Genomic DNA, 17,467 nt, shown 5'->3' on the forward strand with positions numbered 1-17,467 from the left:
ATTTCTTTATTTACCTATGGTATTTTCATTTTGAACCCTCTTTTACTTCCATTTCCAGATATTTTAACTATCAAGGTGGCAGCATGCTAAAGTTATTTTGTTTAAGAAGACAGGATTTAAATTATCATAGTCATCTAAAACAATAATGTGTGATTTTTTTTTACTTTTCCCTGTAAATGTTTGTTGAATTAAATTTAAGAAAGTTAAAATACTTTGAAGTGGATTAAATGGTATTGAGAAAACTGAGATTTGTAGAATAGACAAGAACAGAAACTAACAATCCAGAAAGACTAGTTAAACAAACAAAAACCCACAACCAGACTAAATAGTGTCTGAGCCAGAGGAACTCAAACTAGATCCATTTAAAATGGTCTAAGTATCAATGCCAATTAGTATCAAAATACATTCTCTTCCCTCACTTTTAGTGTTTAAAAACCATTAACACAGCATACATAGAATTTGACTTGTTGTTACTTTAACTTTTAATTGAAATTCTTACTTAGTTACTGAAAATTCAGCATGTAGTGATTCTTTCCTAGTTCATGTTTTCCCACTCTTTTGTGCTTTATGAAAGCTGAGCCAAGGAAAGATAGAATTTAAATCATTTCATTTTATTTTTTTCTAAGATATCCGGATGAGAGGTTGGGAGCAGGATACGGAGGGATGGAGGTCAAAATTTATAAATAAAATGAGGGGTTGGGATTAGACTGGTCCTGCTGTCTCCCATTTGGAATATTAGGAATCTGATTTTATCATCCATCAGTATCTAGGATATGTGAAGCATGCATTAAGCTTTCTTTGTTATCTCTAAGAGGAATGAAAATCATACCTAAGGAGAGTAGCTCCAAGATACTTCTACTCCAAGTAGAAGTGACTGAGAAATTCATGAATGTTTTCTGGTGACTAAATTGGGAACCCACTTAAGAAAGTATAGTCATAAATCTCCTGCTCATTATATACACTGTCCTTCAGCAGGCTGCCCCCTGTAATCTAACTGTTTGCACCTGTGGAATACAGGGTATTATCCTGCCACACTGTCAGGATCTGACTGTCAACCCTTCACCCAGCCTGGATTCCTCACAGCTGCCAAACACTGCTTCTGGTCAACCACCGTCTGGCCCCAGGTGAAACCTGCTTAGGGATCAACCCTGGCCTTGTCAGGAAGTACATAAAAACTACTTGACTCTGGCAAAGTTAGAGGGATTCAGGCCTTGCCTTTGAGAATGATCATTCTTACACAAGCATCACTGATGGAGAAAAACATAAAGGACGTGCAGATGACAGAACACATTTTGAACAAAAATACGCTGTCAGCCTATAATACGAGCCAGATGTATCGGCCGCAAGTCTGACTCTTTAAAGGAAGACTTTCTCCCAGGCTGTATAGGTATATATACCTATACAAAGCTTTTACGGACCTTTGCTTTTGCTGGAGTCATAAAATCATATGAATGGTTTTGAATGCTGAGAACTTGGCATAGAAAATATTGAGTGAGATAATGCATGGCATTCCATCAGTCTCAAAATTTATTTTATATCGTTTGAAATAATGAAGTTTGCAGTTGAAATTTTAGTATTCAGTTTTATATTATTGATAATTTAATTCACTGTAACATTGTGGTCAAAGCTTCAATACCAATTCTATTTGCCCTTTGTCTGTAACCTTCTTAGATCTTTACCATATACTGCAAATAGTTAATGCAGTAAAACATAGTACCCATTTATGCCAGGAAACCCATGAATTGTGGATATTTTCTGTGACAGTATAATCAATTCTTTGTCTTCAATTTTGTAGAGGACACTGGAATATCACTACAACATGCCTAGAACATTTTAATGTATATAGTAATCATATTTTTCATATGTGGTAGCTATATTACAGCGTAGAAAGGAAAGATCTTTATATAATAATTGCATGAAGTTAGTCGATATGTGAAAGTGAGTAAAAATACTTGCTAGCATTTTGGTATTTGGGAAATTGTGAATTTGTGTGGCTTTTTTTTCTTTATAAAGTTAATACATTGTAATGTTCAGTAATGTCTCCTATACGTATGGAGCTTCTTGGAGTCCTGTGCTACAGAGAATTATATTTATCTCCTTTTGTTTTGGGTCCGATGATAGCAACCTTGGAACCATTTTTCATGGTGTCTACATTAATGCTTCACTAATATTGGTACCATTTTTTAAAAAGTTTTTCACTCCAGCTAAAATAAGCACCTATGCTTTTCTACCTTAACATAATCATTAGAATAAACATTGCTTTATTATAAAAATGTGACCTACGATGAAGAGAGGTAGTCCCAGGGACTGTTAAATTAAAAATATCTTGAGGGTCTTTTGAAGTGCATTGTTTTTGGTTTTTTCTTCTTAAAATGAGATTACTAAAATTCAAGTTAAACTTAAGGGGCGGGGGCACAATTTAATTTCACAGGTTCTTTTTTCTAGTTTCTTTTTTTAACATAACTCACTGCAGTTTTGGATTTTTTTACAGCACACCACGCAGAGCTTTTCACCCACAGTGTTTAGGGTCTTCTAGCCTTTTAAGTTGTAATCATAAAGCAACATAATTGCCATGCTTTCTTTGATCTTAAAAATGAAATTGGTGGAAAGATCAAATATGTGTTGTTTGGAAAGTTAAGGAAAATAACTTGTATAGTATTGATAGTATAGCAATTCAGAAATAGTATAAACTTCAGATGTGCTTGGTCTTTGTGACAATGTATAGATTTTGTGTATACATACATACACAGCCACCCCCCCCCACCCCCCCCACACACAGAACAGAGGCCAAAAACATTCTTAGGAAAAATATAGAGGGTATTTTAAAAGTTTTACAAAATGCCCTAACGTTTGTATCACAATACCTTAAAGTTAACTTCTTTTTTTGCATCTGAACATTGCTATACAGTACAGTGTCTGCCATTTAGGAAGTTTCTTGTATGTGGAATTGTCTGTAAGCAACAATGCAGGTATTGATGTGAATCTCTCCTTCTTGACTATAGAGACTTTTGCTAAAACTCAAAATCAAAACATATCAATTTTTATTGTAATTTCTAGTTTCATTATTTAGAAGGATACAGTTTAAATAAATGTAAAATTATAAGTATGTTTATATTAGGGGCAAATACTATTTCATAAACATTTTATGATCACGCTACAAAAAAGACACATTTATCCCTGAAGAGTTTTAAACATCTTCAATTTTATATATTTCTGGCCCTTTAACTGATATTTATTTGCCTTCAAAATTTAGTTGCCCCAACTCAATATAGACGATCTGTACTAAAATAATCAATTTCATAAAGTTAATCTCTGTCTTATTATAGACTGAAATAGTTCCTTTTATTTTACTTCAGTTCAATCTCACTCAATCCATTTCAATAGCAATTTATGGAAGCATTTCATTTCCAGGCTTTTGAAAGATCTTAGGTACACAAAAATGAGTTCATATTTTAATTCGAGAATCAGATGCAGAGTCAGGCACTGTTGTCTCTTACCTAATAATTTCAGTTAATCAGAAAGATTCATTATTTTTAGAGAACAGCTATATATATTTATATATAAATTTATTATATAAATTCTCTATCCTCCTAACAGTAAATCCATTATTAAATACTTGTGGCATATTCTTGGTATCATGTTATGAGCTTGGGGATATTTGTTAAAGAGTGTACATGGTTTGGCATTCACCAGTGTCTACCCTACAAACAACACCTGTTTTGCTACAATAGGTTGTTTATTTCCTGATCAATTGTCCGGAGTCCATTCAGTATAGCAGCATGTCTCCACATAGCTGGGACTCAAAAATGTTTGTCTGATTAAGTATAGCATATACTTTTAAAATTTAGAATCTTAAAAATATTAACTTTCTATGTTGGAGATAGCAGTTGGTATAACACTAGGAATTTCTTCCAGTCTTCCATTTGGATTTCTGCTATTACTAAATTCTGATTATTGTGAATGGGAGACATGAAATGATAAAATAATAATCAAATTCCATATGACAGATATGGAGATGTCCTCCCCCATCAAAAGACATATTCATTCTAGTTTTAGTTACATAGCCCCAGACATGTTCCCTGAAAAACTCTCAATTCTCCATTAACTCCCATAGTTACTGAGCTCATAGAGCATTCTTATAGTTTTCAGGTCAGAAATATTTTTCTCATACTGCATATTGTTGACTATCCCTGTTGCTAATGGTACAATAATTGGTTAACATAACCTGGCTATATTTTAGGGGAACAAAATGTAGTCATTGGATTTTATTGGAAGACTATCCAATTTATCTCCGGTTGCTCATTTGAGGTTAAATTGATATTACTTCATGTACAAGTTTAGGCCTAAATTTTTATCCTATAAAGAGTCATGTTCTAGAAAACGCTTCTCTTTAATAGCTGAGACTCATGACTGATCCCTGCACATTGGTGGTTGATTTCACACATCAATTTGGAAATTCCATTTCAGAAAACAAAGCATTGTGTCCCGTGGTGTTCTTTGCATTGATCTGGATTTTAGGGGGATCTGATCAGTTTTGCTTTTTGTCCCTACTTTGCTGAATAACTTTATCTGTGCTGTATTATCCTTTCTATACAATCTGACAAAGGTGTTTTTTAAAAATAGTTAAACAAGTAAATGAGGAGAATGTTAAAATATAAATGCATGAAACCACTGGAACGGGCATTAATCTAATGCAGAATCAAGTAGAAAGGAGTTATTTTAAGACTTTACTCAATATATGGTGCAGCTCAGATGTACAGATTTTAGTTACTTTTTATATTCCTCATGTAAAATGCAAATCTTTTTTTCCAAGATAAATTGCTTTGTTAGTAGTCCACCTTTTGTGCTGAAATTAAAACTCTTAGAGGCCAAGTCTGCTTAGTGACATTGAAAAAATGAATTCATCTTCTTGGCCTATTCCTTACATTTCTGACTGGGGAATTTAAAAAATTCTCCTAAAGAGAATAAGAAAAATCACATAGGAGGTGTATAGGAAATGTTTGTTTGTTATAACCATTTTTATTCTTAAAGTTTCTCTTTTATTTTGCAGTTACCTGTGGCAGATCCCATTAACTATTGTGGTAGGAAATAGAAGCCATGTGTCTTCAGAAGCAATTATTTGGGTGTCTAACAAATCAGGTAAAAAATATATTCTCCCCTGAGAATTTGGTTTCAGATAATTGTTTAGCAACTTAACCTCTTGTATCAGCTGTTATAAAAATGTGAATAAAGACAAATTAGACAGAGAATATAGAGAAATTACCTCTATAAATTTAAGTATAATATAGTATAGTTTCTACATAGTCTAATTTCAGTCCTCTGATATAATTATTAAATTTATTTGTGTCTTTGATGGTAAAGAGAAAATTTAAATCTAAGTATTTGTAGTACTAATCTTAACTGCTTTAAACTGTACCATTTTATAATCCCGAATGTAATAGAGTTACAGTCGTAACTCCCAACAGAACAGTATGCCAGATACTGAAACACAGGCCACATTTTAAAATTCCATTTTCCAGTTATCTTCTCTTTACCAGACTGGCTCTTTAAAGAATGGGTGAGGCAATATTCTCTGTAGAATTAGATAATTATAGGGCCAGAAGGGAGAGGCTTGCTAGGTCATGAAACCATCCCTTAGGTAGGGTCAACTCTCAAGGAGCAGAGAAAGATGAGATTCTATTCTATTTCTAAATATCTTCAAATAAGATAGTTACCTATTTCAATTCACTGTCAGAAAGCTATTTCTTGAATCCAATCTAAATGCTTCATACTAGAGTGTGAAACAGGTCTCTTTTATTTCTGTTTTCCATTGAATTAAAGAAAAAGCCAATTATCATCTTTTATGTAACATTTCATTTAGATTTAAATGGTTAAGTATGTCCACATTTTGTTTTTCTTACTCCTTTCTCACATTCTGCTACTTTATGTTTTCTTGCTATTTTGTAAGCATAATTTAAACAACCACAAATCTTTTTTTGAAGTAAGGTGAAGTATAAATAAACAACGAAAATATTGTTTCTTCTCCTCAGTCTTGCTCCTATTAGGGAGATGTAAGTGCTTAAAATACATACACACATACATATAAGAAAAAGGTCTCACAGCAGAATCTAATCTGCTTACCAGAAATATAAACACTTGTTTTGCCAGTTGAAGTTTTATTCAAATTTTCATGTTGTAGTAGTTTTAACACATCATCACATATTGTGAAAATATGTGCTTTCATTTATATACATTGTGTGTGAAACATTCATATGTAATGTGATGCATTGAAATGCTTACTTTAAAATGTATTGGTGTTTCTCCTTAAAATTGCTTACTATAATCTATTCTTTTCATTGCTTCAAATTAGTTTTTATACCATGACTCTGAATTCATACTTACTCTATTGTCTTTATACTTCTCTTTATCTTCATGTAGTTGTTTTATTTATCTACATAATTTATTATGAAATGATGAGTGAAAGCAGTGAGCTTCCATTGTAATGATTCAGCTATTAGAATGAAGTCATCTCTCCATAGGATTGCTAGGAACACTAAATAGAACAGTTTTCAGATATAAAACATTTCTCACTGGAAGGTAGAATGAAAATGGGAACTTAAAAAGTTCAAAGACACTGATCAAATATCAGGATCAGCCCCAACTTTCACTTTTAGACAATGCAGGGATTCAGGGCAAGTCTGTTTCTTCTTGAATACTTTTCCCAGGTCCATTTCCTCTATAACTCCCTAGTTATGTCTCTACTGTTATTCAAGTTATACGCTTATTCCACGCAGAGTATCTAGAATAGTATCATGGCTTTTCTTTTTTTTCTTTGTTTTTATTGAAGTTTGGTTGATTTACAACATTATATCAGTTTTACGTGTACAGCATAGTGAAGCAGATTATACTCCATTTTAGGTTATTACTGTCATGTCTTTTCTTGACCAATGGCAACAGGTTGTATTTGAGAGGTTGCTTTTATTTACAGTCTTTTATTATTAATCGGGAATAATAACAACATGATATTTCAAACCGTATGTTTGCCTAAAATGTCCCCTATGGTAATACATTTAGGTGTTATACACAGCTGCATAGTTTGTGCAGTGCATAACTCTGGGAGATGATATTTACATGGACTGTGATATTGCACACTCCCTCACCCCAAAGTTGTGTAGTGTGCAACCTGCAGAATGTAATGTGTCATATTTCATTAAATCATAGCAGAGTCTTCTGGTTGATAAACATTATCTTAGTTGAAATGTTAAGGCTTTTGCGTGGAATGTTCATACGAAGTAAATGTTTCTTGAAAATTTTATGAATACATAAATCTGGAAGAATTTCTAAGTGGGACTTAAAAGAGAGGCAACCTTTCTATTTTCCCTGTCTAGACTCGTTCTAAATGTATTTAGTTCTGTCTCAAACTCCTTCATTCTGATGACAAAGAGAAAACTGACAACAGGCAAGGATTAGGAAAAATAAAAGATTGTTAAATTTGTCTCCTTTTAGATCCCCTTTTTTTCAAAATATAGTCAACTAATAGTAATGGAAAATGTTTCTTCATAGAAACAGTTAGAAAATATTCTGATCAATTCTTATCAACATATATAAAAAATTTCACCTTTTACTTATAACGATCAGATCAATGTTTTTATAATTTTTCATTATCAGTAATATCAATTTGATGTCACATGATACTAAGGTCAAGTCACTGGTGAACAATATAAAGTATGAATTTTATTTGAATCATTAAATGCTCTTGACACTTCAATTTTTTGTTGTGTCAGATGATTATCTAATTAATTCCAAGTTAAGGCACAGATAATTTTAGTCTAAAAATTGTTTTAAAACAAATTTCTAAATTATTGAAAGTAGGTAAAAGGATTTGTCTCTTGTTTTTACTAAGAAACTGCTGAGAATGCAGACATTCATATATGTAGTAGCCTGCATGTTGACTGGCTATTAATTAAGGTGCAATGGAAGGGAATAAATTTAATGCCAAATGTTAGGAAAAGAGAGGACCTTCAAGATGGCAGAGTAGTAAGACGTGGAGATCACCTTCCTACTGACAAATACATCTACATGTGGAACAACTCCTACAGAACACCTGCTGAACGCTGGCAGAAGACCTCAGACTTCCCCAAAGGCAAGAAACTCCCCACGTACCTCAGTAGGGCAAAAGAAAAAGGAAAAACGGAGACAAAAGAATAGGGACGGGGGCTTCCCTGGTGGTGCAGTGGTTGAGAGTCCGCCTGCCGATGCAACGGACATGGGTTCGTGCCCCGGTCCGGGAAGATCCCACGTGCCGCAGAGTGGCTGGGCCCATGAGCCATGGCCGCTGAGCCTGTGCATCAGGAGCCTGCGCTCCACAATGGAAGAGGCCACAACAGTGAGAGGCCCGTGTACTGCAAAAAAAAAAAAAAAGAATAGGGGAGGGACCCACACCAGTGGGAGGGAGCTGTGAAGGAGGAAAGGTTTCCACACACTAGGAAGGTCCTTCACTGACAGAGACAGGTGTGGGGTGGGGTGGGGAAGCTTCAGAACCATGGAGGAGAGCTCAGCAACAGGGTTGCAGAGAGCAAAGTGGAGAGACTCCCGCACACAGGATCGATGCTGACCAGCACACACCAGCCCGAGAGGCTTGTCTGCTCACCCGCTGGGGCGGGCGGGTGCTGGGAGCTGAGGCTCGGGCTTCGGTTGGATCCCAGGGAGACGACTGGCGGCGTGAACACAGCCTGAAGGGGGCTAGTGCACCACAGCTATGCAGGAGGGAGTCCGGGGAAATGTCTGGACTTGCATAAGAGCCAAGAGACCATTGCTTCAGGGTGCGTGAGGAGAGGGGATTAAGCGCGCTGCTTAAAGGAGCTCCAGAGATGGGTGCGAGCCGCAGCTATCAGCACGGACTCCAGAGACGGGCATGAGATGTTAAGGCTGCTGCTGCCGCCACCAAGAAGCCTGTGTGCGAGCACAGGTCACTGTCCACACCTCCCCTCCTGGGAGCCTGTGCAACCCTCCACTGCCAGGGTCCCGGGATCCAGGGACAACTTCCCCGGGAGAACGCATGGTGCGCCTCAGGCTGCTGCAACATCACACCGGCCTCTGCCACCACAGGCTCGCCCCGCATCTGTACCCCTCCCTCCCTCCGGCCTGAGTGAGCCAGAGCCCCGAATCAGCTGCTCCTTTAACCCTGTCCTGTCTGAGCGAAGAACAGATGCCCTCAAGCAACCTACATGCAGAGGTGGGGCCAAATCCAAAGCTGAACCCCGGGAGCTGTGCGAACAAAGAAGAGAAAGGGAAATCTCTCCCAGCAGCCTCAGGAGCAGCGGATTAAATCTCCACAATCAACTTGATGTACCCTGCATCAGTGGAATACCTGAATAGACAATGAATCATCCCAAAATTGAGGCGGTGGACTTTGGGAGCAACTGTAGACTTGAGGTTTGCTTTCTGCATCTAATTTCTTTCTGGTTTTATGTTTATCTTAGTTTAGTATTTAGAGTTTATTATCATTGGTAGACTTCTTTATTGACTGGGTTGCTCTCTTCCTTTTACCTTTAATATATATATATATATATATTTTTTTTTTTTTCCTTTTTCTCTTTTTGAGTGTGTATGTGTGTGCTTCTCTGTGTGATTTTGTCTGTATAGCTTTGCTTTTACCATTTGTCCTAGGATTCTGTCTGTCCTTCTTTTCTTTTTTTTTTTTTTTAGTATATTTCTTTGCACTTGTTATCATTGGTGGATTTGTTTAATGGTTTTGTTGCTCTCTTTTTTCTTTTGTTTTTTATTTTTTATTATATATATATTATTTTAATAACTTTATTATATATATATATATATATATATATATATTTCTTTCTTTCCTTCCTTTTTTTTCTCCCTTTTCTTCTGAGCTCTGTGCCTGACAGGGTCTTGGTGCTCCAGCCGGGTGTCAGGCCTGAGACTCTTAGGTGGGAGAGCCAAGATCAAGACACTGGTCCACCAGAAACCTACCAGTCCCATGTAATATCAAACGGCAAAACATCTCCCATAGATCTCCATCTCAAAGCTAAAACCCAGCTCCACTCAATGACCAGCAAGCTACAGTGCTGGACACCCCATGCCAAACAACTAGGAAGACAGGAACACAACCCCACCTGTAAGCAGAGAGGCTGCCTAAAATGATAAGTTCACAGACACCCCAAAACACACCACCAGATGCAGCTCTGCCCACCAGAAAGGCAAGATCCAGCCTCATCCACCAGAACACAGTCACCAGTCCCCTCCACCAGGAAGCCTACACAACCCGTTGACCCAACCTTACCCACTGGGGACAGACACAAAAAACAATGGGAACTATGAACTGCAGCCGATGACAAGGAGACCCCAAATGCAGTAAGTTAAGCAAAATGGAAGACAGAGAAATACACAGCAGATGAAGGAGCAAGGTAAAAACCAACCAGACCAAACAAATGAAGAGAAAATAGACAGTCTACCTGAAAAAGAATTCAGAATAATGATAGGAAAGATGATCCAAAATCCTGGAAATAGAATGGAGAAAATACAAGAAATATTTAACAAGGACCTAGAAGAACTAAAGAGCAAACAAACAATGATGAACAGCACAATAAATGAAATTTAAAATTCTCTAGAAGGAATCAATAGCAGAATAACTGAGGCAGAAGAACGGATAAGTGACCTGGAGTTAAAATGGTGGAAATAACTACTGCAGAGCAGAATAAAGAAAAAAGAATGAAAAGAATGGAGAACAGTCTCAGAGAGCTCTGGGACAACATTAAACATACCAACATTTGAATTGTAGGTGTCCCAGAAGAAGAAGAGACAAAGAAAAGGTCTGAGAAAATATTTGAAGGGATTATAGTTGAAAACTTCCCTAATATGGGAAACAAAATAGTCAGTCAAGTCCAGGAAGTGCACAGTCCCAAAGAGGGTAAATCCAAGGAGAAACAAGCCAAGACACATATTAATCAAACTACCAAAAATAAAATACAAAGAAAAAATATTAAAAGCAGCAAGGGAAAAACAACAAATAACATACAAGGGAATCTGCATAAGGTTAACAGCTGATTTCTCAGCAGAAACTCTGCAAGCCAGAAGGGAGTGGCAGGTCATATTTAAGGTGATGAAAGGGAAAAGCCTACAACCAAGATTACTCTGCCCAGCAAGGATCTCATTCAGATTCGATGGAGAAATTAAGACCTTTACAGATAAGCAAAAGCTAAGGGAATTCAGCACCACCAAACGAGTTTACAACAAATGCTAAAGGAACTCCTCTAGGCAGGAAACACAAGAGAAGGAAAAGACCTACAATAACAAACACAGAACAACTGAGAAATGGTAATAGGATCATACATATTGATAATTACCTTAAATGTAAATGGATTAAATGCTCCATCCAAAAGACGTAAACTGGCTGAATGGATACAAAAACAAGACCTGTATATATGCTGTCTACAAGAGACCCACTTCAGACCTAGGGACACATACAGACTGACATACAGTGAGGGGATGGAAAAAGATATTCCATGCAAATGGAAATCAAAAGAAAGCTGGAGTAGCAATTCTCATATCAGACAAAATAGATTTTAAAGTAAAGACTATTACAAGAGACAAAGAAGAACACTACATAATGATCAAGCGATCAATCCAAGAGGCAGATATAACAATTGTAAATATTTATGCACCCAACATAGGAGTACCTCAATACATAAAGCAAATGCTAACAGACATAAAAAAGAAAATTGACAGTAACACAATAATAGTAGGGGACTTTATCACCACACTTCTACCAATGGACAGATCATCCAAAATGAAAATAAATAAGGAAACACAAGCTTTAAATGACACATTAAACAAGATGGCCTTAATTTATATTTATAGGACATTCCATCCAAAAACAACAGAATACACATTCTTCTCAAGTGCTCAGAGAACATTCTCCAGGATAGATCATATCCTGGGTCACAAATCAAGCCATGGTAAATTTAAGAAAATTGAAATCATATCAAGTATCTTTTCCGACCACCACTCTATGAGATTAGATATCAGTTACAGGAAAAATATGTAAAAAATACAAACACATGGAGGCTAAACAATACACTACTAAATAACCAAGAGATCACTGAAGAAATAAAGAGGAAATCAAAAAATAACTAGAGGGGCTTCCCTGGTGGCGCCGTGGCTGAGAGTCCGCCTGCCGATGCAGGGGACACGGGTTCGTGCCCCAGTCTGGGAAGATCCCACATGCTGCGGAGCGGCTGGGCCCGTGAGCCATGGCCACTAAGCCTGCGTGTCTGGAGCCTGTGCTTCACAACGGGAGAGGCCACAACAGTGAGAGGCCTGTGTACTGCAAAAGAATAATAATAATAAAAAAAGAAATAACTAGAAATAAATGACAATGAAAACACAATGATCCAAAATGTATGGGATGCAGCAAAAGCAGTTCTAAGAGCGAAGTTTATAGCAATAAAATCCTACCTCAAGAAACAAGAAATGTCTCAAATAAACAACCTAACCTTACACCTAAAGCAATTAGAGAAAGAAGAACAAAAAATGCCAAAGTTAGCAGAAGGAAAGAAATCATAAAATCAGAGCAGAAATAAATGAAAAAGAAATGAAGGAAACAATAGCAAAGATCAATAAAACTAAAACCTGGTTCTTTGGGAAGATAAAATTGATAAGCCATTAGCCAGACTCATCAAGAAAAAAAGGGAGAAGACACAAATCAATAGAATTGAAAATGAAAAAGGAAAAGGAAAAACTGATACTGCAGAAATACAAAGTATCAAGAGGGATTACTACAGGCAACTCTATGCCAATAAAATGGAAAACCTGGAAGAAATGGACAAATTCTTAGAAAAGCACAACCTTCTTAGACTGAACAAGGAAGAAATAGAAAATATAAACAGACCAATCACAAGCACTGAAATTGAGACTGTGATTAAAAACCTTTGAACAAACAAAAGCCTAGGACCAGATGGCTTCACAGGCAAATTCCATCAAACATTTAGAGAAGAGCTAACACCTATCCTTCTCAAACTCTTCCAAAATATAGCTGAGGGAGGAACACTCCCAAACTCATTCTACGAGGCCACATCATCCTGATATCAAAACCAGACAAAAATGTCACAAAAAAAGAAAACTACAGGCCAATATCACTGATGAACATAGATGCAAAAATCCTCAACAAAATACTAGCAAACAGAATCCAACAGCACATTAAAAGGATCATACACCATGATCAAGTGCAGTTTATCCCAGGAATGCAAGGATTCTTCAATGTATGCAAATCTATCCATGTGGTAAACCATATTAACAAATTAAAGGAGAAAAACCATATGATCATCTCAATAGATGCAGAAAAAGCTTTCGACAAAATTCAACACCAATTTATGATGAAAAACCCTCCAGAAAGTAGGCATAGAGGGAACTTCCTCAACATAATAAAGGCCATATATGACAAACCCACAGCCAACATCATTCTCAATGGTGAAAAACTGAAACCATTTCCACTAAGATCAGGAACAAGACAAGATTGCCCACTCTCACCACTATTATTCAACATAGCTTTGGAAGTTTTAGCCACAGCGATCAGAGACAAAAAAGAAATAAAAGGAAGCCAAATCGAAATGAAGTAAAGCTGTCACTGTTTGCAGATGACATGATACTATACATAGAGAATCCTAAAGATGGTATCAGAAAACTACTAGAGCTAATCAATGAATTTGGTAAAGTAGCAGGATACAAAATTAATGCACAGAAATCTCTTGCATTCCTATACACTAATGGTGAAAAATCTGAAAGTGAAATTACGGAAACATTCCCATTTACCATTGCAACAATAAAGAATAAAATACCTAGGAATAAACCTACCTAAGGAGACAAAAGACCTGTATGCAGAAAACTATAGGACACTGGTGAAAGAAATTAAAGATGATACAAACAGATGGAGAGATATACCATGTTCTTGGATTGGAAGAATCAACATTGTGAAAATGACTATACTACCCAAAGCAATTTACAGATTCAGTGCAATCCCTATCAAACTACCAATGGCATTTTTCACAGAACTAGAACAAAAAATTTCACAATTTGTATGGAAACACAAAAGACCCCCCAATAGCCAAAGCAATCTTGAGAAAGAAAAACGGAGCTAGAGGAATCAGGCTTCCAGACTCAGACTACACTAAAATGCTACAGCAATCAAGACAGTATGGTACTGGCACAGAAACAGAAATATAGATCAATGGAACAAGACAGAAAGCCCAGAGATAAACCCATGCACATATGGTCACTTTATCTTTGATAAAGGCGGCAAGAATATACAATGGAGAAAAGACAGCCTCTTCAATAAGTGGTGCTGGTAAAACTGGACAGCTACATGTAAAAGTATGAAATTAGAACACTCCCTAACACCATACACAAAAATAAACTCAAAATGGGTCAAAGACCTAAATGTAAGGCCAGACACTATCAAACTTGTAGAGGAAAACATAGGCAGAGCACTCTATGATATAAATCACAGCAAGACCCTTTTTGACCCACCTCCTATAGAAATGGAAATTTTAAAAAATAAACAAATGTGACCTAATGAAACTTAAAAGCTTTTGCACAGTAAAGGAAACCATAAACGAGAGCAGAAGATAACCCTCAGAATGGGAGAAAATATTTGCAAATGAAGCAACTGCCAAAGGATTAATCTCCAAAATATACAAGCAGCTCATGCAGCTCAATATCAAAAAAACAAACAATGCAGTCCAAAAATGGGCCAAAGATCTAAGTAGACATGTCTCCAAAGAAGATATACAGATTTCCAACAAACACATGAAAGGATGCCCAACATCACGAATCATTACAGAAATGTAAATCTAAACTGCAATGAAGTATCACCTCGCACCAGTCAGAATGGCTGTCATCAAAAAATCTACAAAGAATAAATGCTGGAGAGGGTGTGGCGAAAAGGGAACCCTCGTGCACTGTTGGTGGGAATGTAAATTGGTACAGCCACTATGGAGAACAGTATGGAGGTTTCTTAAAAAACTATAAATAGAAGTACCATATGACCCAGCAATCCCACTACTGGGCATATACCCTGAGAAAACCATAATTCAAAAAGTCATATACCACAATGTTCATTGCAGCACTATTTACAATAGCCAGGACATGGAAGCAATCTAAGTGTCCAACGACAGAGCAATGGATAAAGAAGATGTGGCACATATATACAATGGAATATTACTCAGCCATAAAAAGAAATGAAATTGAGTTATTTGTAGTGAGGTGGATGGACCTAGAGTCTGTCATACATAGTGTTGTAAGTCAGAATGAGAAAAAAATACCATATGCTAACACATATATATGGAATCTAAAGAAAAAATGGTTCTGAAGAATTTAGGGACAGGACAGGAATAAATAAGCAGATGTAGAGAATGGACTTGAGGACACCAGGAGGGGGAAGGGTAAGCTGGGACGAGTGAGAGAGTGGCATGGACACATATACACTACCAGATGTAAAATAGATAGCTAGTGGGAAGTAGCCGCATAGCACAGGGAGATCAGCTCAGTGCTTTGTGACCACCTAGAGGGGTGGGATAGGGAGGCTTGGAGGGAGACGCAAGAGGGAGGGGATATAGGGATATATGTATACGTATAGCTGATTTACTCTGTTATACAGCAGAAACTAACACACCTTTGTAAAGCAAATATACTCCAATAAAGATGTTTTAAAAATGTTAGGATAGAAGAAACTTAAAATAAAAGGGAAATTGATGCTGCAAATTTGAAGTAAACTTTAAAAACGGCATAATAGTATAACGCTTTCCTTAAATATTGGCTCATATGAAAGTTACAAGCCTTTAAAGAGAGCATTTTTTTTAGTCCTCTCTTACAAATGAGAAAATTAAGGTTTGAGAAATAACTTGCTGTAAGTGTCTTAGGAGCTTGATTTTCTTTTCTAAGTTTATTTACAACACACACACACACACACACACACACACACACACAAGACTTTAATACTTTGGTAGGTTACTTTGCAGATCTGTCAGTTTTGACACTTTGCCACTGGATACACAGGAATGGTTCTCTATAATCTCTACAGAGCATTATCTAATTTGATTCTCACAAGAGTCCAGTGAGAAAACTATTATGTGTTATTATACCTGAATTTGTTTCACACTGTTACCCTTGTTACCCTGGTTCACTTTTTTATTTGTTTTAAATTCTGATTGTTTTGCAACCAGTCAACATTGAGTAGAAAGATCTGATATCCTTTCTCTTTTTATTCCAAAAGGAAGGATAAAATATATAGATATAAAGTAATATAAAATGACAACTACTTTGTGCCTTGATATAATCTAAGTCTTGTGCCATTTTGGATATATTCTAAATATAAATTTTAATTGTTATTATGAACACTTGAAATATAACTTCTGTACTTTTTATTATGGTACTCATCACATACTGTACCTCATTAGGCTATTGAAAAAGATCTCTTTAAAATTCATTGCTTGCCGTTAGTTAATTTGATGAACATTTTAGAGATATAATTAAGTAGAAAGAAAAAGGTATTTAAAAATCTATTAGAATGCCTTTCAGGGAATCATTTCTCCAAAGATTTCATTTATAACAAAGGTGTAAAAATTTTCATGAACAGTAATAACCTTCAGGTTTTAGTTATTAATTTAATAATAGAATACTGAAAAACAATAGATGCCTGCCTTTCTTTTTCTTCTCAGACTACATAGATGGTGTAGGGATTGTTTTCCTATTTTACTTGGTCTCTACTCTACCTATGCATTGTTGAATTCAAAAGTTCAAAAAACTAGAACCAAGTGCATCACATGAAGTTAAGTTATGCCATCTATCTAAAATGTCAGGAGGAAGGAACTTTAAAAAACAGATTTAATATCATAGAAATTGATGCCCATTTCAAAATTGTAAAAAGTTTAATCATGTGTTCGTATATTAAACCCAATCCTTTAATATTGTAATTTCTTTAAATAATAATCACTTCTTAGATGAAAATGATTAAACTTGTTCTTAACCTATGTGAATTCAATAACAATTTAAATATGTTTTGCTATAAAAATCTTATTCCTGAAGACAGAGTTAGGGTTGCTCAAGAGAAACAATATCCTCAATATTTCAATCAATTTTTCTACAGTGAATTCAGACATGATTAACTAAAATCTCTCTTTATGCGGACTTTTTTTTTTTTTCAGGACTTGTTTTTTAAATATCATTTTCTAGATGATTGTTTTTTATTTTTACATCTGTAAAATTGGGTGACCTTCTAAAGCGTCACAGAAATTGTGTGGATAAGCACATTAAATTTTTAAAAAACCTGCAGATATAAAGTATCAGAGACTTGGGAAGCTATAAATATTTTAGAGCAATATCTGACAGATTTATTTTCCTAAGTACCACAGATTAAGCTGGGTAAAATTTCAAACTAAGAAAACTATCCCCTTCTGCCACTGAATCATAGAATTAG

The 17,467-nt window shown here is 35.9% G+C and overlaps 1 protein-coding gene across 1 annotated transcript in view; it reads left to right on the forward strand.

Annotated features, from left to right (window-relative positions):
* The window catches only part of TRHDE (thyrotropin releasing hormone degrading enzyme), a 430,192-nt gene that overhangs the window by 317,444 nt on the left and 95,281 nt on the right, over nt 1-17,467 (forward strand). The window contains exon 10 of the mRNA XM_059082402.2: nt 5,051-5,139. Within this exon, the coding sequence (XP_058938385.1) occupies nt 5,051-5,139 (89 nt within the window). The remainder of the gene's footprint in view (nt 1-5,050; nt 5,140-17,467) is intronic.

The sequence above is a fragment of the Kogia breviceps genome, chromosome 12, assembly GCF_026419965.1.
Source record: "Kogia breviceps isolate mKogBre1 chromosome 12, mKogBre1 haplotype 1, whole genome shotgun sequence".
NCBI classification, from domain to species: domain Eukaryota; kingdom Metazoa; phylum Chordata; class Mammalia; order Artiodactyla; family Physeteridae; genus Kogia; species Kogia breviceps.